Source organism: Bipolaris oryzae (assembly GCF_000523455.1).
Source record: "Bipolaris oryzae ATCC 44560 unplaced genomic scaffold scaffold_266, whole genome shotgun sequence".
Classification (NCBI taxonomy): domain Eukaryota; kingdom Fungi; phylum Ascomycota; class Dothideomycetes; order Pleosporales; family Pleosporaceae; genus Bipolaris; species Bipolaris oryzae.
Genome location: NW_006911542.1, coordinates 1 through 22,856, shown reverse-complemented (window position 1 = coordinate 22,856; position 22,856 = coordinate 1). Strand labels below are relative to the sequence as shown.

The window sequence follows — 22,856 nt, the reverse complement described above, 5'->3', positions numbered from 1 at the left end:
AGCAAGCATCATAGATACCCAAACTCGAAACTACCCGCCCCCTATATACCAGTGTCCAAAAAACTATTGGTCGTTATACATACATATGCAGTACAAAATTCAAGATCCATAGCATAGCCCCACTTCCCCAACGACCCCCAACCCCTCATCCTTGCTGACCAGGCCAGTGCATAGTCAGCACGTACTAGTGACATGCAAGCAAGTAAGAAATCTGGTATTCAAGACCCCAGAAAGCCCACTAGAAAGATATCTGGGAACATGGGGAGGCCATCCCTTGGCAGGAGCAAATGGGACAAATTTTCGGCTCCACGAGGGCAGAGCTCGAATAAGCTGCATGCGGGACCGCACCAGATTCAGAAAGGTAAAGAAACATGTATGCGAACCATCTTGACCGCCCAAGGGGAGAGAGATAGAATTTGTGGAGGACAGGGACGGGATTGCTCGGATGGCTTGGGATATGCTGGTCTGATGATACTACTACCATTTCTTTGCTGCGGGCGGAGCGGGCGGAAGATCTAATGGTAATGGGCTTGAGGGTATATGTGGCTTGTCTACCCGAGAGGACGCGGAAGGGAGAGTGGCTTGTGGCAAGAATATGCGAGAGAGTGATTTTTTTGGCCCACGAACGGAGAATGCCGAGAGTCGTTTTTTTCTTTCAACGTCGATATTTTACACCAGTATTTTGAGACATATTCATATGTGGTTAAGAAGTCGATGCATGCAACCGGCCCGTTCTGCTTCACATGTGCAAGTTGTCTAATACAGTTGGCCATTTCGCACCGATATCATCACTTTCCAATACGTGAAGTGTTCGAGTAAGGGCAGAATTAGTTCCATCCTCCTCAGACTTCTTTTTCCCTCAAACAATATCCTGACTGTGGAAGATGATGGGGGGGAACGGTGCTTTAGAGAAAGGAAATCGGCGACTTAGTAGGAAAAATGGCAATCGTAAACCCTCGTTTCGTCGTCAAAGTAAGCATCACACCGCCCAGGATAGCTGTGGAAGCAGCGAATCAGCTGTAAAAGTATCGTCAGCATGCAGCGTCGAAACGTGCGAGTGGAGATAAGATGACATGCATTCCGGGTGCTTGCAAGCTATCAATAGCCTCACTTCATGGTGTATGTGGTATAGGGGATGGAATTAAAGTCTCGAAGTGCCATGTCGGCCTGGAGGAGGTGTATTAAAATAAGTAGATATCCAGCGACGAGCAGATCACTAAATGTGGTTTGATTGTGGCGAGTAACGTGTGTAAAACCCCCCAAAGGGTCGCTCTAAAGGAACTCTGATGTGAAGGAGAATTCAGGGGAAATGTTGGCGGGATGACGATATTGAAGCTTTCTGACGTGCCAGTGCTGGTTATTACCCAGTCGTATTCCCAAGGGTGGTGGAAGTGTCGCCAAAGTTTCCTTTGACAACCTCAGAAAAGTGGGGGATCCCAGCCCGACTTTCCCTTCCACGAAACACCCTGGTGGTCTCTGGACCCTTTTATTACTGACAGTGGCTATGTATGTGTCGATCCAAACCCTTCGTGTTCGGGACTACTAAATTCTACTGAACACAGCAGCGGTCACAACCCTTGTCGACGATCACAGCGTTGCAGTCCCAAGCTGTCTGCTCAGTAGGGGTTGGAAGTGCACTGGCCGCTTCACATCGCATGTATAGCGCCGGAATCGGGGCTGGCGACAACACGTCGGAGTTACCCAGGGATGTTTTCATGGTTCATTGAAGCCCGCCAGGTTGCAGCCAGGATAGGGCCTGTCACGTACCAAGATTCCAACATCTGCATCTGAGCACATGTATGAGCACGGGTCGATGCTTTTCAACCAAGGGGCAAACTTCACTTACTTATATGGGATTCATGCAAACAAAAATGGCCTCCTAATCTCTCCCTTGCAATAACAGCCGAGTTATGCGAACAGCAGTCATGCGACCATTGTCATTTCTGGTCCTCGTAATGTCAACGCATCCAGCAGTTGCATTGCCCTTAACCGTTCGCAATGAAGCCAAGGACAAATCTAAGGGCAATGAGGGTTCAGCCGTGCGTGCTTCCGTAGTGGTAGCATGTATCTTGTTTGCCTTTCTCCTCGCATTCGTCCAAGGTAAGTACAGCTCATGTCGAGTTATGAGCCTCTATAATCGCTGTTTTGATCCTTGCTCACTGTGCGCAGGTTATCGAGCAGGCCGCATGGCTGGTCAAAGGTCCAAGAGCAGAGTCTCAGACGTTCTAGTATTCGTACAAGGTTTCTTTTGCACGGTCCTCCTAGTTGCTACTGCTTTAGTAGTGGTCACAGGGTCCGGCTTGCACGGGTATGATGAGTGCCAAACTGCTCTTATAATTTGCGTTATTGGGTTCGGAGGGACGAAGATTGCTCTGTTAGTCTACCATCACCCTATCCAGATGACAACGTTCTTATGCTTTCAGGTATCTTTTTCTCCTCGAACGTATTCGCATCGTCCGGGCTCCATTCATCAACCGTTGGTGTGATCCATTATACGTCATTGGAGGGGTTTTGATAGTGAGCTGTTTTATTGCAATAACGGGTTCACAATTTGCCAACCGAATAGTTGTATTCCAAGGTGGCAGGCGTGAATGTAGCATCGGATTTCGTCCGCCGACTGCCTATCTGGTCGTGGTACTTGATGTCACAACCAACCTAGCTCTGACGGGGATCTTCATACGGCAACTTCGCCCAGCTGTGGCTTTGCAAATACCTCGAATACCAAGCATGGCCAATAGCGCTGAGGGGACAAACACTTCCAACGCCGAAGGAATCGGACTGTGGATAAGAAGCGTACGAAGAACGGTATGGGGCTCCTGTCTGACCAATTTGCAAGTTATGTTGGTACGGAACGTCATCGGCGCATTGATCATGCTCATCAGCTCTATTACCTTCAACATCCTCATGGCCAGCCAAGAATTTGCAAGACGAGGTCATGCTTGCATGTTGTTGTGTTTGACCGACGGTTAGTACTTGCACCTTATTTCTCTTTCTGTACTAAATGTTGTCCTAGTGGTCATCTGTATGCTTGTGACGCAGTATTTGACGATGCGCTCGGTCGAACAGGAGGCCACATCGCACAGACCCTCTCGCCCTACACTGGATAGATGGAGTAGCCCAGCATCTCCCTCGAACAGTGCGATCTCCAGCGTCCCTTCTCTAGATCCTATTAACATACACGCCAAAGGCCATGTGTCTACAGTTGGGCAGTTACCGTCTCTTGCCTCTGCGACCGCCAAAAACACACACCTAAACGTTCCTTGAATACCAACATACAAGACGGTCCACATCTCACCCTAACTCGTTTGATAGGGCACTGCAAGGCCTGTGGACACAAAATGAAGTCGCTATCGGATATTCAACCTGTTGTGGCTTGTCACCGGTTGTGGAGTGTTGGTCTGTAACTTTCTTTTTTCGTCAATCACGTTCCGCAGTTGCAAGATGCATATCATGGTGAGAAATTGAATACAAAATAGCGAGAGTTTGCCCTTTGAATGTATCAAGTACGTTCAGAGAAGAAGGTACCACGACCCACAAAACCGACACACCCGGAAGTCAGTGTACCTTGCGGCAGAGCGTCTGGTTGAATCGCACAGTGGGAGTCTTGACCCTGAATTAGGGCTCGATAACCAGGACTTCCATCGATTAGAAAGTGGTGTATTAGGGTAAAATGGTTGAGTGAAGAGAAACACATCATAGTCTTTTTCCTCTAAAAGGTATCCTAAAATCTTGTATGATAAATGAACCGCTTCCGCATGGTAGTAGTGAACAATATGATTGTAAGATATTGAACTATAGAAATGAGTTGGCGAGCTGCTCGAAGTATTTTCTAGCGACGCCTAAGGGAACATTTGCGCCCTTGGAACGCTCTTTGTCGGTGAGCTGTCTCTCGAGATGCTTTTCCAAAACTTCAATTGTAGTGTCCTCGTGAGGCTGGTTTACGATTTGCAGATTCATACTGTCATCATCTGCTTCACGGCCGCCAACGACGATAATGTGATTGTATTTCTTTCTTCTTGCCTCTGCAATCTTCTTGCCAAGGGGGCGATCACTTATGTCAATGTCAACAGGAAGGTGAATAGTTGACAGAGGTAGAGGTTTTGGTGACGATGGTGACGCTTCGGATGGGTCTTGTGACTTCAGGCCTGACAGCACTGATTGGATGCGCGAGACATGTTCGAGAACCTCGGGGCTAGAGTTCAATGATAGCACGATAGCCGGTCGAGGGGAAAGCCAAAAGGGATATTTTCCCGCATAGTGCTCAATGAGCAGGGCCATGAAGCGCTCAATTGACCCGTAAACAGCACGGTGAATGATCACAGGACGGCGAAGTGCTGTGTCAAGACCCTCATCCATAGAACTCTGTGACCGTGTCTCCACCTCTTCAGGGGATGCCTGATACTGTAGATCGAAGCGTTGTGGTAGTTGAAAGTCAAGCTGAATGGTTGCCGTTTGATGCTCTTTGCCGTTTGAGTCCTTCAGGACGATATCAATCTTGGGGCCGTAGAATGCTCCATCTCCTTCATTGATGACCCATTCACTGCCAATGTTGTTTAGCGCAGTTGTCAATTGTTCCTCTGCACGGTCCCATTCTTCAATAGTGCCAATGAAGCTATCCTTTGGTCTAGTGGACAGAAGCAACTTGTATGGCCCTAGCCCAAACGTGTTGTATACCATGCCTACAAACTTGAGCGTTTGCTCAATTTCTGCCAGGATCTGATCAGGACGACAGAAGATGTGCGCGTCATCTTGGTGGAACCGCCGGACCCTCGTCAAGCCCGTCAATGCGCCTGAGATTTCGTTCCGATGCAATGCACTGAAATCAGCAAGTCTGACTGGCAGATCGCGATAGCTTTTGATCTCGTCTCTGAACAACAAGCAATGGCCTGGACAGTTCATTGGCTTTAGTCCAAACTCGCCATCCTCTCCACCGTCAGCTTCAGGTATCTGAGCAGTCGTTCCCCTCCCCTGGACGCTAAACATGTCTTCGGCATAGTTTTCCCAATGCCCAGACTTTTCCCAAAGCGACTTCTTGTATATTATAGGCGTGATGACCTCTTGGAAGCCAAACTGTGGGTATTGCGTGCGTAGGAAGGACTGCAGCTTCTGAAAGACATAGGCGCCATTGGGAAGGATGAGCGGCGAGCCAGGACTATATGGTGAAGTTATGAAGAGGTTGTGCGTTTGCGCGAGCGTCCGGTGGTCTGTAGAAGGGGTAGGAGGGGTAGTGGTTGTTGCATTAAGTCGCGCAGTGGCGGGGTCTTCGGATGAGACGGTTACCGTGTAATGCAATTGCTGCGGTGTAGAGCACGAGCAGCTCCTCACAAAAAGATGCCCATGTTGGCTCCATATCCTGGTGTTTGTTTTTGTCCGCCTTACAGCCTGCAGCGCGAATGTAAGCTGGCGCAATGGTGGCATTGCAAAGTCTTGAGCCGTCGAGTGCGCGGACGTGAAGGTCAAGATGCACTTTCTAGGCTAGCGGGGCTTGGCACAGACTAGCCCAAACAAAACATAGCACAATGACGTGGACGCGTTGGAAGGGATAGACAACACCATCCCCCACCTGTATACATACATGCATACATATATACACACATACATAGACTACGTACTCTAGTGATAAAACAACAGGTAATGCGCCATGATTCCTGTTTCAATCATGTACTAATAGTGAAAAGAGTCAAAGTCTGGACATTTCCGCGACACACACAAAGGCATGCAACTTGCGCCCAACACCTGATTGGCCCCGCACCACGTCACGCCTCTAGCAGTGGCGACCTGTTCTACCCAGCCCCCCTGCAACCAGAGTAGATTCACGTCTAGTGAAAGTTGAATCGTCACTGTGACATTCCTTGCATATTTCTTATATTTCGTCTTGCGCTGCCTTCTTGTCTTAACCTTGGCTCGGTATCCGCTTGACGTCAACTTCTCCATCACAAACCATGAGCGCGCGCACCAAGCGCCTAGATCGCAGCCTGGGAAGTAGTTGGGGCAATGCTGACTATACATCTGACGAAGGCGGCTCCACCCCTTCAGCGAGCGACGCTGCTAGTGACCAGGAACTAGAAGCTTCAGACAAAGAGGTCGTGCAAGAGCCTGTCTTAGACTCCATTGTTACCCCCAGGCCCAAGCGCCATCATCTCAGTCATTCGACGCCAACGGCGCAGTCACAGGATGCTTCAGACAGGAAGCAAGCAAACCGTACAAAAGCTAGCCAGTTCCAGAGAATAGGACCCGACACAACCATCCCCAGACCCTTCCCGAGAGATCAAAGATCGCATACACGGGACTCTTCTGGGCCCAGCCTTATCATGCCTTCCATGGAGAGTTCAGGTTATGATGGGTCGCCTGTCCAAAAATCGCAACCACGAAACCGAACCAGAAATACACAACATAACACTTCATCAAATTCACGCCGTACGCCTCGCAGATCCTCCACACAGGGGTCATCGGATGCCCATCGTCGGCCACCAAAGCAGAGACAGGAAGAAGTCAGCCCATGGCACTATGTCAATCTCTTTTGGGAAAATGTGGGTGCTCCAATCTTTACTCACTTCTTAGACATTTTCGCCTACGCTGTGAAACATTTCATCAAGCCATTTCTGGGCGTTGTCTTGGGTGTGGGTATTTTGGTATTTGGAATTCAGCTGGCATCCGGAATGCTTCGCTCTACAATTTCAAACGCCGTCATGGGTCCTGTGTGCGCACTGCCAGGCTCTTCCTACCTCATCCCCGCTTGCGCCACTGCAGATTCATTTGCTGGGAACCAAGCCGACTTCGAAGAGCTTATCAACGTCCAAGGCAAGTTCGAGGATATTCTTGATGCATCAAAAGACACGTCGGCGCTGCCTGCGACAATCAAGAACTCCGAGCTCGCCATCCGGGACCTGCGCATCCTAGTCAAACATTCGCGTCTACCTAGTCGAAAAGCGCTAGAAAACGAATTCGAATACTTTATCCAAACGGCAAACGAGGCCTCTGTCGATTTATCACGCTACAACAGCCGGATAGGTGCTGCGATGGACCGGGTCATCGCGACCAATACCTGGACTATGAACGTGCTCTCGGGCATCTCAGAACAAGACGCCTCTATTGGCACTGTCGGAAAGATAATCCGCCAAATGACGGGCGCATTTGTTGCGCCGCCGCCTTCGCTCCAAGAACGCATCTTCGACCAATACGTGCTGCACGTGAGCAAGAACAAGGACGAAATCACACGGCTGATTGAAACCGCTCAAGCGCTTCTCCTCGTCCTCAACAATCTTGAGGAGCGTCTGACTACCATTTTCGACATTGCCACCACTGACGACCAGTCTATTACCCGCTCCCAGGAAGAACTCCTGTCCTCGCTCTGGACAAGACTCGGTGGCAACCGTGGCAACGTCAAAGCAAACAAACGATCGCTCACCCTCCTCTCAAACATCAGCGCCTACCGCCAAAAAGCTGTCGTGCACGTTTCCGAAACACTGCTCAAGCTCCAGGAAATTCAAGCTGGACTGGAAAATCTGCGTGAAGGCGTTGCGGCGCCTGAGATGTTGGGTTACAAGAGTGGGATTCCTGTGCAGGTGCATATTGATACTATTGGTAAAGGGGTTGAGAGGTTGCAGGTCAGTCGAGGAGAGCAGCTAAGAGCTGAGGGTGACACGTATAGGAGACTTATGCGGGGCGGTGAGGATGCGGATGGAAGGAGGGAATTGCCTGGGCCGACTGTTATAGTCAGAGCGAGGTAATGGGATTGCGTGTTGTAACGATCTTTTTCTTTTTGGCGAGAGTGTGTTGTTGCTTGGCTACTCCATGTTGCAAGCGTTAACGGGCTCCCTCAGTATCCTACTAGATTTCTTTTTGTCCCATATGGCAGCAATTCCTAGATACCCCTTACTTTTGGCTCCTCATACATGCAACTGCAAGAAATGTCTCTCACGCTAATACATCTGCACCTCGACCAAACATCTCCTCACACCACCCTCTCCCAGCCCCTCAAACTCGAGTTCACTTGCTACACAGCCCCGCTGACTACACTCTTCCCTGAAGCCATCGACACTACCTCCGACGCCAAAGTACACCCGCTTGGCCGCCACGAGTGTCTTGCCCATCTTGACGCGGCCCATGAGCGCCATAATGGCATCAGCAAACGCCGTCAGCGACGCAGGACTGTATATAGTCTCTGAGCCGAGGATAAAAGTGTTGAGATCAGGCGATGAAGGAATGAGCGGCAGTAAAGCGGACGTCGGAGCCCATGACCCCGAGAGAAACGTCAGTGTAATACCGATCTTCTGCAGACAAGCCTTGAACGCCTCAAGCAGCTCCGGTGTGATGTACAAATCCGCGTGTTCCTCTTCAGCACCAGTAGGCTGATGCGCAGACGACGCTTCATCTCGTAGCAGCGGGTTTGGCGTGTCTTCCGCAAACAACCGCGCACTCTCTTCTCGACTCAACGTCGCTGCCCATGCCAACAGTAGATTCGGCAGCGTAACGCAGCGCAGTACATCGGCATTGTAGTCTGTTAACGTAAAATAAATTCCGAGCCCCTCTCGTATTGCGTACTGGAACAGCAGTAGCGAGGGAAGCGCACTTCCACATCCCATTTCAATCACGTGGCCCACACGCACCAGGTCATCGAGATCTTTCCGTGGGCCTCGGTCTAGCAGGAAGCGCACAAGGTCTAGACTGCATTCCCACGTCTTGTAGCCGCCTTCGTAGATGTTTTGCTGCAGGTCGCTGGATTCGAGGCCGGAGAGTGGCGACGCGGTTGTGCCGTCGTCTTCGGCCATGAGTTGCAGACGCACGTCGAAGAGTTCGCGGCGGGGGAGGTGTGCGGTGGTGCCTTTGGGGGAGGTGAAGGAGACTGTTGAGAAGGAGATTTTGTCGGGGAGGGTGGAGAGCTGGAGAAGGTGGATTTAGTAAGTCAAGTTCTATGTATGATTTGGAAAGTGATTGACGAAAATAATAATAATAAAAAAATAAAACAAAGAGATGGAAGAGAACGGTTTTGCTGGCTGTTCATACGTAGTTCAAGTAGAGGAATGGGATTATTGCTAACCTACCATCTCATCCAAATCGTGAGTTCGAGCGGCAATGGGCGGCGGTACATTACTTTCCACCGCACCTGTCTGCTGCCCACTCTGCTGCTCCTGCACATCATTCAGATCCTCTTCTATGTCATCGCCTGAAAAGCCAAAACTAAACGCCATTGTTGATGGATGCGCGGATACTTTGATAGTCGAATTGAGCTTAGTGTTCGGAAAGTGCCAGATGCGTTGGACCCAGTAGGTGGGTTGGCGGGGCGCAGAAAGCATGTGAAAGATAATTTTGGGCTTATCGATAAGACAATGGCTCGTGCACGGGTGAATGTTGAATTGAATGCATAGTCGTAACTCGCCCAATGGTGCCTTTCGTGATTCAGTTGCGGTGAAATACACATGTGTATGAAGGTAGTCGGCAGATGTTTGGGTGCGCAAGTGTCTTGCTTTCTTCATATTAATCGCTCCTGTGCCCGCAAAAAGAGATCATAGTCTCATGACTTCGTACATGTGTGCAATGCGGTGGTAGCATACGCTTTTTTCCCCGCAGCTTGGTTGTAGCACCAAACGCTCATTGTGTTTTGCTCTGGCTTGAACATGAAAGCGCCTACTCCTTTTTTATGTCGAGTCCATTCTCATCCCCATTCCCTGCCTGGCGATCCTCGGCCATGGTCCTCTCGAATTGCCTTGCGCACGCTTCCATCGTGTCCTTGTCTAGCTCCCAGCCCGTTGTATCGATTCCCTTTGCTTTTGCATCGTTTATGATTTGCTGCCGCTCCATAATCTTCTCGCGCATGAGCTTGATTGCGCCACCTAGCACAACAGCCTCGCTTCGTCCCTGTCCCTCTAGGCCTGGTACTATGGAGGCAAGGCGGTCGAAGCCTTCTCTGATTGCTTCGCGTCGCTTCTGCTCTGAGCGGATGTGGTTCTCCTTCTTTTGGGCTTCCGTCAGGCGCGGCCGGTCAGCGGCATTGGTTGGACTTTGAGATGCTGGCATGGCGACACGTGGGGTTATATCGTGTGATGGACAAAAGAGGTTGCCGGTACGGACAGCGTTTCCGGACGGGCGAGACTATCCGGGCCAGTTGGAGGGGTTGTGCTGTTTTCGTGGCGCGTGCAATGTGTGAATACGAGGTGCTATTGTTTTGTTGGATGTCGAAGCGTTGAGCGCAATGACTGCGTGAGCTATGGAGGGAAGTAAGCGGGAGGCGTGAGCGACATGCTCTTTTGGGACTGCAAAAGGCAAAAGGCAAAAGGCAAGAGAGCAAGAGGTAATGGGCAGGATCCACAAGGGTCCACGCGAGGCTACACTATGAGCCTCGCGGCCGTTGGTGATGTTGCGAAAGGCACGAAGCGCGACGGGTGACATTCATGTGAAGACGCCAGCACGTCCGAGCTTCATGCCATCTCGGCTACACTGGGACTGAGTACGACGACCGGCAGCGTGAGCCGGCGAAATAAAGCGAATTTGCTCGTGGTGCTACGTCGGCGGAAAGCGGGTAAGATGGAGATGGCCTCTTGGGGGGGTATCGAGGCGGAAGGTGTCTGGATTCTCCCGCGAGCCTGTCCGGGTGTCCAGGTAGAGTGGCTGTTCATGGATGTGGGCGTGGTGAAGAGGTGCAGGTGCCCTGAGAAGACGGCGGTGAAGGGCTGGCGGCATGCAGAACAGCAAACGGCACTGGTTCTGGCCAAACGCTCTCATCTCATCTCTGGCCAGCATGTCACCCAAGCAGCTATTAAACTCGCGGCTAATTTGCGCTTGGTTTCAAGGCCGACTTGAGCGTCCAACGGCGACTGTGAGGCTCGTAGACCCCCCTGCCCTTGGAGCTGCGTGTGACGCACTGCGGTGGAGCTGCCGCCGCGCCACCACCAGCGACCCCATTGCCCACGACGCGACGCCCAGAGACACACGGCCGATCGTCTCACGCCTGTGTCAATAGCGACGAAAAAAATCCAAAAAAGAAAAACAAAGGACGCTAGCCTAGGCGCAACAAGACATCATAGTGTGGTTGCACGCGGCGACAGCACAAGAGAAGGGTCGGGTTGGGTCGCTCTGCCCCCCCCACTACTGCTGGAGAAGGTGTCTCGTTCCACTGGGCAGCAGCGGCCGCCCCGTAACACGCAGACATACGTACAACACCATCACTACCACCACCACCACCCCCCGACCACCCCGACTGCGGCCCTGACATGCGCCCAACCGCGGCCACACGCCCTTGCCCACCCCATTGATCCCTCGCACCCTCGCACAGCCATGGACAGCGTCCGCGGGAGCAACCGTCGCATAAACAGCCTGCAGACCCGCGAACGCCTGCGCAGCAACAGCTCGGCCACGCTGCGTGGAAAGCGCCCCGTCACCGCCCAAGATGCCTACCTCTATGCCCTGCGCGTCGCGTTCCTCGCATACCTGCTGCAGCCCCGCCAGAAGCGAGTGCAGCATGTCCCCTCGACCCCCAAGCAGGTCCAGCGTTCGTCGACGTCCATCAACGACCTCATGAAGGACTTCTCCCTCATCAGGGACTCCAAGAGCACCCGCTTCCCCCGCGACTTCATGGCCGCCCTCGATAAGCGCATCACCAAGGTGCTCATGGGCCAAGAGCGCATGCCGGAGTTCCAGGACGCCACCGTCAAGCGAACCTTTGCCGTCTTTCTCAATGCCTTCAAGGACCCCTCGTTTCGAAAGAACATGGACAAGGACAGGCGGGTCGAGGACTTGCTGCTCATCTTCTACTCGAATGCCACAAAGGAGCTGCAGAAGGGAAAGGCACCGACCGACGACAACTGGAAGCTCATGGTCGACCGCCATGTCGCCCTCTTCCTTCGCCTCGTCAGCTCCATCCTCAGGGACCACGACTGGCAAAGGGACCGCCCCGAGCTTGCCCAGAGGCTCATGACCATGGAGAAGAAGCTGCTGGTGCACGACCAGGATCTCGCTGCTGAGAACCAGCGCAACGGCGGTCAAGGAGGCACAACAATTGAGGTAGAGATTCCCCGAAGCTACGAGGTCAAGGACATGCCGCTTGTTCTGGTGGTCTCGCGCATCTTCTCCATCAGCTACTCGGACGTGCAGAATGACATCAACAGATACAAGTCTGTGTGGACCGAAAAGGCGGCACTCCAAGATCTAAAGACATACCAGGCCCATCTCAGCCTCATGACAAAGAAGACGCTCAACGCCGAAGACTTTGACACTGAAGAGGCATACGAGGCATGGAAGAACCAAGAAGTGCCAGACCTCTCGCAGATGATTCTAGCAATCATCCAGTCTAACCCGGAACTAGCAAAGAGCTCACCTGGTGGAGCTGTACCCCAGTTCAAGCCAAGAGCACCAATGGATGCAGGCTATGCAGACGCCTCCAGACAAGGGTCCATGTCTTCTGAAAGTGGCTCTTCGTATGTAATTGACCAGCCTGTAGACATGAGCGGGCTCCACATCAACGACGATTCTGACCACGACTCGTCGTATACTTTCATACCTTCCGACCCACGTGCCACTTACCGTGCGATACTGAATGAAGCGCTGAAACATGACTTGGCCGATTCCGAGCTCGAAGCAACCGAAGCAACTGCCGAAAGTCCATCCGTGAAGCTGCTGTCAAAACAATCCGCTGAGCTCCTGAATGAAATAGCCCTTCGGTGGAGGATACCCCAGTTTTCGCGCCTCGTCTTGTTCATGGACGTTGTATGCGAACGATACACCAATCAGGAGGTTGACCTGGACACACTCGATGCAGCCTTCAACTACGTCAAGGAACCACCCCCAGTAGACAAAAGGGCTAGCCGTATGAGCTTTGTTCCAGTCCAATCATCCCTCTTTGACCGGACGAAGTGGACAATTCATGACTATGCACTTAACCAGCAGATCTTGTCTGCGTTGCACGACTGCCTATTGCGTGAGCTGTATGAGCTCATGATGCACGTGTACGAGTCCAAGCCACCTCCCCTCGGTCCAGTCATGTATGTCCTGGAAAATCACATCTATGACGACCCCACATTTCCAGGTACAGAAGAAGAAATGGACAAATTCACTGAGCAGTTACGCCAAGGCCTGCGAGAAAAAGCTGGTGATGTGTATCGCGAGCTTCTCGCAAAGCACATACCGGACACAAAGGAAGAGTGGGAGTTCTATCATGTCATTGAGCTTGGTCGTGCCGTTGTCAAATTGTGCGAGCGGATACAGAAGCGTTACCGCAAGAATCCAGAAGTCATGGGTGCCAGTCCCATGATGTGTCTTGTGGAGAAGATGTTTCCTGCATATGCTGCTGATGCACGAGACCTGGTTGCTCGGATCATGGACGTTGCCCATAACAAAGGAGAAGATGTCCCGATTCAGGATGGGTTTGATTTGTACAAGGAACTCGTTGAGATTCGCCGCATCCACAGCGACGCGTTACCGGGCAAGAATTTTGCTTTCAGTATCGAAGACCAGCTGCAGGATTTTGTATGGAGATGGATACAGATGACGGATGAGAACCTGACTGGCTGGGTGGACAATGCGTTCAAAGCAGATTCTTTCCAGATTGAATCGCAGAATCCTATACCCATGGATGACGAGAGGCATAGCGTTTCGGTTGTTGATGTTTCCCGATCCTTCAATCAGAGCATTGAGCAAATCGTAGCTCTGAATTGGGATAATGACGTACATTATGCCAAGTTCATGACAGCTCTCTCCAAATCGATCGGTACTGCCCTTGCGAGATACTGCGAGCTCGTGGAGCAGAAGTTTGCTCGGGAAATGGACCGTTTGACGCCTGAACAGGAAGCTGCTGCCAATCAGACCAGACAAGAGAAATGGCTTTCTACCGTCAAGGACTTTTACAGCCAAAAGGACAAGATTGAACCTTTCCAATTCTACCCCGAGGTAAGACACCAATACCGTTAGGCAGAATCACGCTGACAGAACTAGTCTCTTGTCAAACTCAACAACATCGAATATGCAATGCAGCAGTTAGATAAGCTCGAGCGCGAGATTGGCGTCGATGCTTGCGCTGAGGTCCTCCAGAAGAATGCCCCACCCCAGCCGCAACGCCTTCGCAACAATAATTTTGTCTTCACCATCAAGATCATCGAGGCTGAGGATCTGAAGGCATGCGACATCAACGGGCTTAGCGACCCGTATGTAGTGCTTGGTGACGAGTACCAGAAGCGCCTGGCTAAGACACGAGTCATCTACCGCAACTTGAACCCTCGCTGGGAAGAGACCATTGACATCACCACCAACGGTCCACTCAATGTTGTTGCGACAATATGGGATTGGGATGCTATGGGCGATCACGATTGCGTTGGCAGAACATCACTCAAGCTCGATCCATCACACTTCCGAGACTATATGCCCCGCGAGTACTGGCTTGATTTGGACACACAAGGCCGCTTGCTGCTGCGTGTGAGTATGGAGGGCGAGCGAGACGACATACAATTCTACTTTGGCAAGGCGTTCAGAACACTTAAGAGGACTGAGCGGGACATGACACGAAAGATTACAGACAAGGTAGGATATGCGCACCGTGTCATTCCGCCCATGCTAACAACGCCAGCTCTCATCATTCATTGGCTACAAGCTTTCGCGCCGGTCACTCGATGCTCTCCTGAACAAGGGCGTGGCCTCCAAGGTAACAAATTACCTAGGAAATTTCAGATCTGCGCGACCCATGTCAGTTGTTCAAGGACCTACTCAGCAAGACGTTACGCAGGCTCTTGGCCCTCTCTTTGTCTACTTTGACGAGAATTTTGCCATTATGAAGCAGACATTGACGGATGCAGCCATGATTATGGTCATGACGAGATTATGGAAAGAGACACTGGCAACAATAGAGTCGCTGCTGGTGCCCCCACTATCTGACAAGCTCTCACAGCAGCGACCGCTAACCCAACAAGAGCTTGACATTGTGTTCAAGTGGCTCAAGATGTTATTTGACTTTTTCCATGCTGTGGATGAGGATGGCAACGTTGAGGGAGTACCAATGGATGTGCTCAAGTCGCCCAAGTACCACGAGCTGCAGAACCTAAACTTCTTCTACTTTGAGGCAACGGAAGACCTTATCCGGACGTCTGAATCCATGGCTGCAGCGAGTGCAAAGAGACAACAAGAGCAAGCGCAGCGCATGAACCGCATGTCTGCTCCAGCCTCCATGGGTCACCAGTTTGGCGGCGCTGCGGGATTTGCGGGCGTGCCGTCTCGTCGGCACAAGACGATTATGCTGTCGCGCAACTTGGGCACGATGAAGAAGGCCAAAGAGGAGAAGAGAAAAGAAGCGCAAGCTGAGCCAAACGATGATATGATTTTGAGGATTCTGAGAATGAGACCAGAGGCTGAGCGGTACTTGAAAGACCGGAGTAGACAAAAGGTATGTCTGTTCTTGGCATTAAGTTTATCATCGTCCTTCTTTTTCTAACCCGTTAATGTATAGGAGCGGCTTGCAGCTGCCCAGGCGGCAGAGGCAATTGTACGACAGAGCCTGAATGCAGGTGGCGGCAGGATGGCGGGCGGCATGGGTGCTGGGCGTCGGTAAAGTGGGGATGGACAATGGTTTTCTTCTTTCGTCACGCATGCGTAAGGTGCTTTAGCACGTGGGCGTTTTTGCTGCTTTCTTCTTCACCCCCTTCTGATACCTCTCTGCATCATTATCCATTTTTTATTCGATGACTGGTTTCAGGCTCTTGGTCGGCGAAAGGGACGGGGATGGTGATGATGGGTTTTTTTTAGCCTGGCGTTTACTTTTCTTGTTCCACCTTCGTTTCTATGCTTAGGGAATGGGGTCGAGTACGATACATTATGATGGTATCTTTAATTTTCCGGGTTTTGTTTTGGAGTCGCTTAGGGTCTGCTTAGGGAGGCTAGATAGGTGAGTAAGTAGGTAGATAGATGAATATGCATCACGTCTAGTACATGAGTGTGTCTGTAGTGGTTCAAGTCATGTTTGCGTAATCCTGCGATGCGACAAGATACGGATCAAGTATAAGAGTCAGAGATCATATATGTAGTTTATGTCCGAGGTATCAAAATGACAAGGAGAATTCCATTGCGAGTTGTATTTTATACACGAATTTATTTTCGCATTCTCGTAACCTACCAGCCCTGACCGGGCTTCCTCGCCTGGTGACAATGTTAGCACTTTGATCTATCTGAAAGGAATAATCCGAGCAAGACAAGACATACAGGCACAGCACCCTTGCCTCCAAGCTCGACTTCTAGACCATCTGGGTATGTCTTGGGCGCACTGATCTTGTCTGGGTAGACGGACTTGACAGCGGCGCAGAGGCCGAAGACGGTTGCGATGAAGGTGCCCATGAGAACAAAACCCCACTGGGGACTGAAGTGGTTGTAGTCGTGCAGGGCTAGCGCACCGAGGATGTCATTGTCCTCGTGGCAGGGCTCACCATAGTTGCGGCGCTCCTGCTTGTCCCAGTAGTCGCCGTAGGGATCACGGTTTCCTCGCTTCTCGGCTGGTGGGTTGATGTAACCGCCATTCTATCACATATCAGATCAGCATTCTGGAAGCCTCCCTATCTTCCTCTCGTTAGGTCCTGCAACAAGAAAGGCGTACTTGATTGGGGTCGGAGAGCTCGAGATTGGCCTTCTCGGCGTCGGTTAGGGCAGTGCGGATCTGGGTGAATTGTGGGCATGGGCGTGCTGCTATGGGGACAATGGATCGGGCCAGCGGACGGGCCGCGACAATACGCCTGGAGAACATACTACGGGATGAGTCAGTGTGCTTTCGAGGGAATTGACGGGATTGTGAGCGTACATGAGCGGCGCAAATGCGGGGGACAGGGCGGATTCGTCAGGTTGCTGTCTTGGTGTGTCGTTCGCGATGAGCTCAGTTGCGGCCCCAACTGGGCTTGGCGGGAGAAGAGTGGGTCCTCTACTGCTCAGGCTGGGCCCAAGACTCCCACCACCAGCACCACATATGTTCTTTGTCCATGTCCCACCACAGCGCTATCAAGCAGGTAACACCAAGGAAGAAAAGAAAAGAAATCCCCAAAGATTCCCTATACGGCTTCCAATCAAGCTCCTCGCCCATGTACCGCAAACCTTCACATGTGGTCTTGCAGGCTGCGCGTCCCCGGCATGGCCATGCGCGCCCGTGCCGGTCGTTAGCGTGATTGCCGCCAAACATTATCGCCGGGCTCTGTTTTCACCATCTCTCAACTTCGACATCACATTGCATCATCCCAGCACGAAGCCGAATCTAAAATCTGGACCCAGCACTGCTCTCAGCACCCATCCAGCTACTCTGTAGTATCTGTTTCGAGCTGATATATGTCGATTTGGCCGCGCGCCGGGTGGTCTACAGGCTTCCCAGGCCGCATCCATCGCCCTTCCTGAATGGAAGAAGTTACTGCCGCGGATCGCGACTACGACTCCATCCCACCACGCGACTCGACCGACGCACCCAGCCCATCCGCCATCGCGCTCCATGGACACGGCAACGACGACGACGACGACAATGCGCCCCTGACCGCCAATGACGGAGAGCAGCTTGCCTCTGTAAATGGCCATGATGGTGGCGTCATTGGGCGGCCTGCAAAACGGCGAAAATTAGAAGACACGACCACCACGCCACGTCGCTCGACGTCACGCGCTGCCTCACCCCCGTGGAAGTCGTTTGTAGCAGACGGCCCTACGACTGTTTTCGAAAATGGCGTCAGGAAGTCATCGCGTGTGAACAGAGAGACTGCGCCGCCCACGCCCGAGCCCACAAAGCCCATCTCCCGCCCGGCGACCAAAGCAGCGCAGACCAACGGCACCCCCAAGAGTGCGGCCAGGCGCGAGTCGCGCAATGGCTCAGGCCCGACGTCGGCCCCGAGAGGGAAGGCGGCATCTGCCCTTGCTAGAAAGGCGTCCACGCAATCTTTGACTACGCCTGCCCGCAAGTCTGAGCGGAATACAAAGACTTCTGCTCTCGCCAAACAGACACCAGTCGCGTCGCCGCAATTACAAAACGGGTCGCCTGGCGGCGGAGTTCGCAAGCGGGGCACTCGCCAGCGGAGGGGCACGCAAATACCGACTGACCCTCCAGGTGATGAGTTCATGGATACTCCCGACACCAATGGTCACGACCCTGACGCCGGCCTATACGCGTCGCCCGATGGCTCCAATCCATCAATTCCGGCCCCGCGATTGCGACTACGACTCCGAAAGCCCGACCCCCCGAACCGTCATCCCCATCATGCCCCGCCCAAGTCGCAGTTCGCTTCACTTGAAGGATGGTTACAACAGGACGACCCGCTGGAAGGCGAGGAGTCGCTGCGCATAACACAGGAAAAGGCCCAGGACGAGGCACAACGCCGGTTGCGGATTGTTGAAGCGGCTGAGCATGGAGTACTGAGTCAAGAACGATGCAGTGTCTTTGCTCCTGAACCTGCCCCAGAACCGTCAGCTCAGTACAGTCATTGGGACCATGTAGTTGCGCATGCTCTGCACTTTAACAAGTTGCTCAAAGAAGAAAAGGCGTTTCATCGCCGGACGGCGAAGATACTAGCTAGAGAAGCCTACGAATTTTGGAAGAATAAGTTCAAGCGGAAGAGTCAGGATGAGATTGAACAAGAAGAGACGGAGCGGCAGGTGGTTAGATACAAGCAGTTGGTCAAAGATGTCAAAGACGCGTGGGGCCTGGTCAAGGTCGAAATTGACAAGGAGCGTGTGGCCAAGTACGAGGAGGAACAGTTACAGCTTGGACACAAGGCCATGGACGACATGTTTAACCAGGCACAGGAAATTCTTGGGGGCCGCACCGCTGGTGATGGAGCGTCCTCGCTGATGAGCGAAGATCGAGATTTCGACGATATGGAAGATTTCGAGAGTGCGGTCTCAAATACATCTGAACAACAGCTCGATGACGATGTTATGTCTTCGAGTTCGGACAGTGAACCAGAAAACGAGCATGACGATGATGCGAATCTTACCGCCGAACAGCTACGCGAAAAGTACGGCCAACTTCCAGATTTACCGGTGACTAGTTCCGAGGACGAGGAGGATTCTGGAGATGAAGAAGAAGAAGAAGAAGAAGAAGAGGAGGAGGAGGAGCGCACGCCTGCACCGACCCCTGACCCAGACATCGAAACTGAAGATCTTGACGAGCACCCGGAAACACTTGCGAACGGATTCCATGACCCAGAAGACAATGAGCATGAGAAAAAGCCGGGTTATATTGACCCGGCTACTGTAGAACTCGACCAGGTTGATGACGCCCTAATGGATTCAGAAAACGACGATAAAAGCTCGGAATCTGGTAGCGAAGCTTGGTCAAGCAATGAAGGGTCTGGGACTGAAGACGACGAGGATGACGCCGATGACTCAGAGGCAGAAGACGATGATGACAGCGGAGAGGAGGACATTGGCTTGATGGGTTTCTTGGCACCCAAGGATGTAAAGAAGCTGAAAGAAGCTGCAAAAACTGCAATCGAGGACAAGACGCTGGAGGGCGAGGAACAAACAGTAGAGGAGGTAAATGGCCATGCCGCCATGTCCATGAAAGACAAGGAGGACAAACCTCATGTCAATGGACATGGCACAGTTGCCATAAATGACGAACCGTGTGTGAACGGAGACGCGGCACCATCAGAGCCTGCTCCCTCCATTGAGGCCACCGAGCCTCGACCATCGGTCGAACCCCCCGAGGCTACTCTAATGGAAGATGTTGTGCAGTCTAAAAGCGTTTCTCGGTCTCGTCACGCGTCTTCACCGCCGAGGACCGAAGTCCCATTCCTGTTACGAGGCACGCTCCGAGAATATCAGCACGACGGACTGGACTGGCTTGCGAATTTGTACGAGTCCGATACCAACGGTATCCTAGCAGACGAAATGGGTCTTGGCAAGACTATACAGACGATCTCACTTCTGGCTTACCTCGCTGTCCGCCACGAGATCTGGGGACCGCACTTAGTTGTGGTACCTACGAGTGTCATGCTCAACTGGGAAATGGAGTTCCGGAAATTTTTGCCTGGTTTCAAGATCCTCACTTACTACGGCGATATCAACGAGCGGAAACGGAAGCGATTGGGATGGCGCAACATGGGCAAGGACATGTACAATGTTGTCATCACCTCGTACCAACTCATACTTCAAGATGCTGCGGCTTTCAAGATGCGTCCTTGGCGTTACCTCGTGCTCGATGAAGCCCATAATATCAAGAATTTCAAGTCTCAACGTTGGCAGACTATGCTCAATCTTCGGACTGAACGAAGACTGCTGTTGACTGGAACACCTCTCCAGAATAATATCGATGAGCTCTGGTCGTTGCTGTACTTCCTTATGCCGGCTGGCTTTGCTGGAGAAGGCCGCATTGCTGGTTTGGAGGAATTTACACTTGCCTTGAAGAACCCTACATCTCAAATCTTGGACCAGGGCCGTCAACAGCTTGACGCAGAAGCACAAAAGATCGTCAAGCGACTTCACGAAGTCCTCAGGCCGTATCTGCTCCGAAGGCTAAAGTCTGAAGTCGAAAAGCAGATGCCAGGCAAATATGAGCATGTAGTGTACTGCAAACTCTCCAAACGGCAACGTCAGCTATACGATGGATTCATGGGCCGCGCATCGACAAAGGAGATCCTGTCCTCAGGTAACTACATGTCCATTATCAATTGCTTGATGTCACTGCGAAAGGTCTGCAATCATCCTGATCTGTTTGAAACGCGAGCCATAGTCACATCCATGGCAATGCCAAAATCCGTTGCCGCGCAGTACGAGATCAAGGATCTTCTCATTCGCAAGCGTTTGCAAGAAGGCATGGAAGACAAGAGGATAAGTTTGGATGCTCTGAATCTCAATTTCGCGCGAAGGGAGCAGACACAGTTAGGGCATGCTCGACGTACTTATCCAATCCGTGCCACGCGGCCTTTGGAAGACCTGATTGAGCGTCAAACTCGACGCATCAACAAATCAGTCGAGACGGGTACGTCTCCACTCCAATCGACAATGGCGGCAATGGCCAAGCGAGAGCAGGTGGCTGTCCGAGATCATCTGCAGACATGTGTAGCTCTTACGCGCGCTCGCACCCAGTTTATGCCGATATACGGAAAGGACATTATCGATGCAGTGACGGTCGACTGGCACGAGCATACCTTTGGTGCCATCACTGAAGGCAAAAAGATACCCAGACCTCCACTTTACCGTCAACACCACGCCCCTCATCCGACGTATCATGGCTTTGGCCAAGCGCATCTGCAACCGAGGCCAGAGGATGCGATACAATACGATGTTGTTCAGCGACATCATGGCCGTCTCGGATTCAGGTCTCCACGCTCTCAAAGGGTCATATCACAATGGCATGATCAACAAATCACACACTTCTTCGACATGATTCCAACCCTAGAGCAACGCGCTGAAGCCTTTGAGCCCCTGATCATACGCTTCACATGTGTCACACCCGCTGTTGCCGCCGAGGAGCTTGCCCCGCTAACCTTAACCAAACGTGGTGTTGACCTCATCCGAGCCTCAGACGCAGCTCACCTACCAGATCCCTTCCATTCGTCGCGCATCCGGCAGTCCATTGCCTTTCCCGATAAACGCTTGCTTCAGTACGATTGCGGGAAGTTGCAGCGCCTTGCAACGCTCCTTCGGGATTTGCAAGCTGGTGGCCACCGTGCTCTCATCTTCACTCAGATGACAAAGGTTCTTGATATTCTGGAACAGTTCCTCAACATTCACGGGCATCGCTATTTGCGTCTCGATGGGTCTACCAAGATCGAACAGCGCCAGATCCTTACTGATCGCTTCAACAATGACCCCCGCATCCTATGCTTCATCTTGTCCTCGCGATCCGGTGGTCTCGGCATTAATCTTACTGGTGCTGACACTGTCATCTTCTATGATCTAGATTGGAACCCAGCAATGGACAAGCAATGTCAGGATCGTGCTCATCGAATTGGCCAAACGCGCGATGTTCACATTTACAAGTTCGTGAGCGAGTACACAATCGAAGCCAACATACTTCGCAAGTCTAATCAAAAGCGTCTCCTCGATGATGTCATCATACAAAAGGGTGATTTCACCACAGACACATTCAACAAAGTTACCTGGCGAGACGCCTTGGATGAGGACATGGGCATTGATACTACCGATGAGGCCGGTGCAGCTATGGAGCGTGTGCTTGGCGAGAAAATTGGTCTCTTGGGTGACGCACGTGTCATGGGCAATGTTGAAGACACGGAAGATCGTACTGCGGCATCTATTGCGCAAAAGGAAATCGTCGACGAAATTCAAGAAGACAAAGTCGACTTCAACGAAAGCGTCAATGCAACACGAGCTGCTTCAGAAGCCGCTGCTGCCTCTAACTCCAAAGACGAAGAAGAGCTGGATATACATGGCAATGAGAAGCTTAAGAGACATGTCGACGAGTACATGTTGAGCTTGTATCGTGAGGAATATGGCAAAGAGCCGTATCGGCCGCCAACGGATCGGCAGAAGAGAAATCGCAAAGGGCAAGATCCACATGTCAGGCAGCGCAAAAAGAAGTATTAAGCTCAAATAATTGATGTATGATTGGTAATTTTATTATCTCGTTGTCAAAAAGAACACCATAGTAAATCTGGGTTCTTGTATTAGTACGCTGTGTGAAGGTATTGCGTGTATATCAGAGAGAATGTGGTATGAGTAGAAATAAGACCTGGAATACTATCACTTGTATAAGCATATTTGATGAGCGATGTACCTGCATATATCTTACATCCATATTGCGTAACGTGACGGATAAGCGAGTCGGTCAGGCAAGCGAGTCGGTCACCCTACCAACTTTGCGCACCCACCACACCTTTGCCTACAATGCCTCCAAGCCACGCTTCTCAGTCAATTTCTCACGAGGCAGATATTCAGCTTGCTCTCTCTTCTTTAGATAA

General features: G+C 51.7%; 8 protein-coding genes across 8 annotated transcripts; 4 read left to right on the top strand and 4 right to left on the bottom strand.

Moving 5' to 3' along the window:
• Nucleotides 1–1,955: 1,955 nt before the first annotated feature.
• On the top strand, nt 1,956–3,264 carry COCMIDRAFT_30803 (uncharacterized protein; the record flags this gene model as incomplete). The annotated part of the gene is made up of 4 exons (XM_007695065.1): nt 1,956–2,100; nt 2,170–2,374; nt 2,424–2,965; nt 3,014–3,264. The coding sequence occupies 4 exons, from the start codon at nt 1,956–1,958 to the stop codon at nt 3,262–3,264; spliced, it is 1,143 nt and encodes a 380-aa protein (XP_007693255.1).
• Nucleotides 3,265–3,792: 528 nt separating this feature from the next.
• COCMIDRAFT_109352 (uncharacterized protein) lies at nt 3,793–5,418 on the bottom strand (the record flags this gene model as incomplete). Its single annotated transcript, XM_007695064.1, has 1 exon — nt 3,793–5,418. The coding sequence occupies one exon, from the start codon at nt 5,416–5,418 to the stop codon at nt 3,793–3,795; it is 1,626 nt and encodes a 541-aa protein (XP_007693254.1).
• Nucleotides 5,419–5,942: 524 nt separating this feature from the next.
• Nucleotides 5,943–7,730, top strand: COCMIDRAFT_30801 (uncharacterized protein; the record flags this gene model as incomplete). The annotated part of the gene is made up of 1 exon (XM_007695063.1): nt 5,943–7,730. The coding sequence occupies one exon, from the start codon at nt 5,943–5,945 to the stop codon at nt 7,728–7,730; it is 1,788 nt and encodes a 595-aa protein (XP_007693253.1).
• Nucleotides 7,731–7,922: 192 nt separating this feature from the next.
• On the bottom strand, nt 7,923–9,191 carry COCMIDRAFT_9862 (uncharacterized protein; the record flags this gene model as incomplete). Its single annotated transcript, XM_007695062.1, has 2 exons — nt 7,923–8,882; nt 9,045–9,191. The coding sequence occupies 2 exons, from the start codon at nt 9,189–9,191 to the stop codon at nt 7,923–7,925; spliced, it is 1,107 nt and encodes a 368-aa protein (XP_007693252.1).
• A 436-nt stretch (nt 9,192–9,627) lies between these two features.
• On the bottom strand, nt 9,628–10,017 carry COCMIDRAFT_109350 (uncharacterized protein; the record flags this gene model as incomplete). The annotated part of the gene is made up of 1 exon (XM_007695061.1): nt 9,628–10,017. The coding sequence occupies one exon, from the start codon at nt 10,015–10,017 to the stop codon at nt 9,628–9,630; it is 390 nt and encodes a 129-aa protein (XP_007693251.1).
• Nucleotides 10,018–11,274: 1,257 nt separating this feature from the next.
• Nucleotides 11,275–15,529, top strand: COCMIDRAFT_9860 (uncharacterized protein; the record flags this gene model as incomplete). The annotated part of the gene is made up of 4 exons (XM_007695060.1): nt 11,275–13,881; nt 13,927–14,508; nt 14,555–15,364; nt 15,428–15,529. 4 exons carry the CDS (start codon nt 11,275–11,277, stop codon nt 15,527–15,529), a joined length of 4,101 nt encoding a protein of 1,366 aa, XP_007693250.1.
• Nucleotides 15,530–16,086: 557 nt separating this feature from the next.
• COCMIDRAFT_109337 (uncharacterized protein) lies at nt 16,087–16,711 on the bottom strand (the record flags this gene model as incomplete). Its single annotated transcript, XM_007695059.1, has 3 exons — nt 16,087–16,113; nt 16,177–16,488; nt 16,565–16,711. The coding sequence occupies 3 exons, from the start codon at nt 16,709–16,711 to the stop codon at nt 16,087–16,089; spliced, it is 486 nt and encodes a 161-aa protein (XP_007693249.1).
• A 635-nt stretch (nt 16,712–17,346) lies between these two features.
• Nucleotides 17,347–22,482, top strand: COCMIDRAFT_9858 (uncharacterized protein; the record flags this gene model as incomplete). Its single annotated transcript, XM_007695058.1, has 1 exon — nt 17,347–22,482. One exon carries the CDS (start codon nt 17,347–17,349, stop codon nt 22,480–22,482), a length of 5,136 nt encoding a protein of 1,711 aa, XP_007693248.1.
• Between the last annotated feature and the right edge of the window lie 374 nt (nt 22,483–22,856).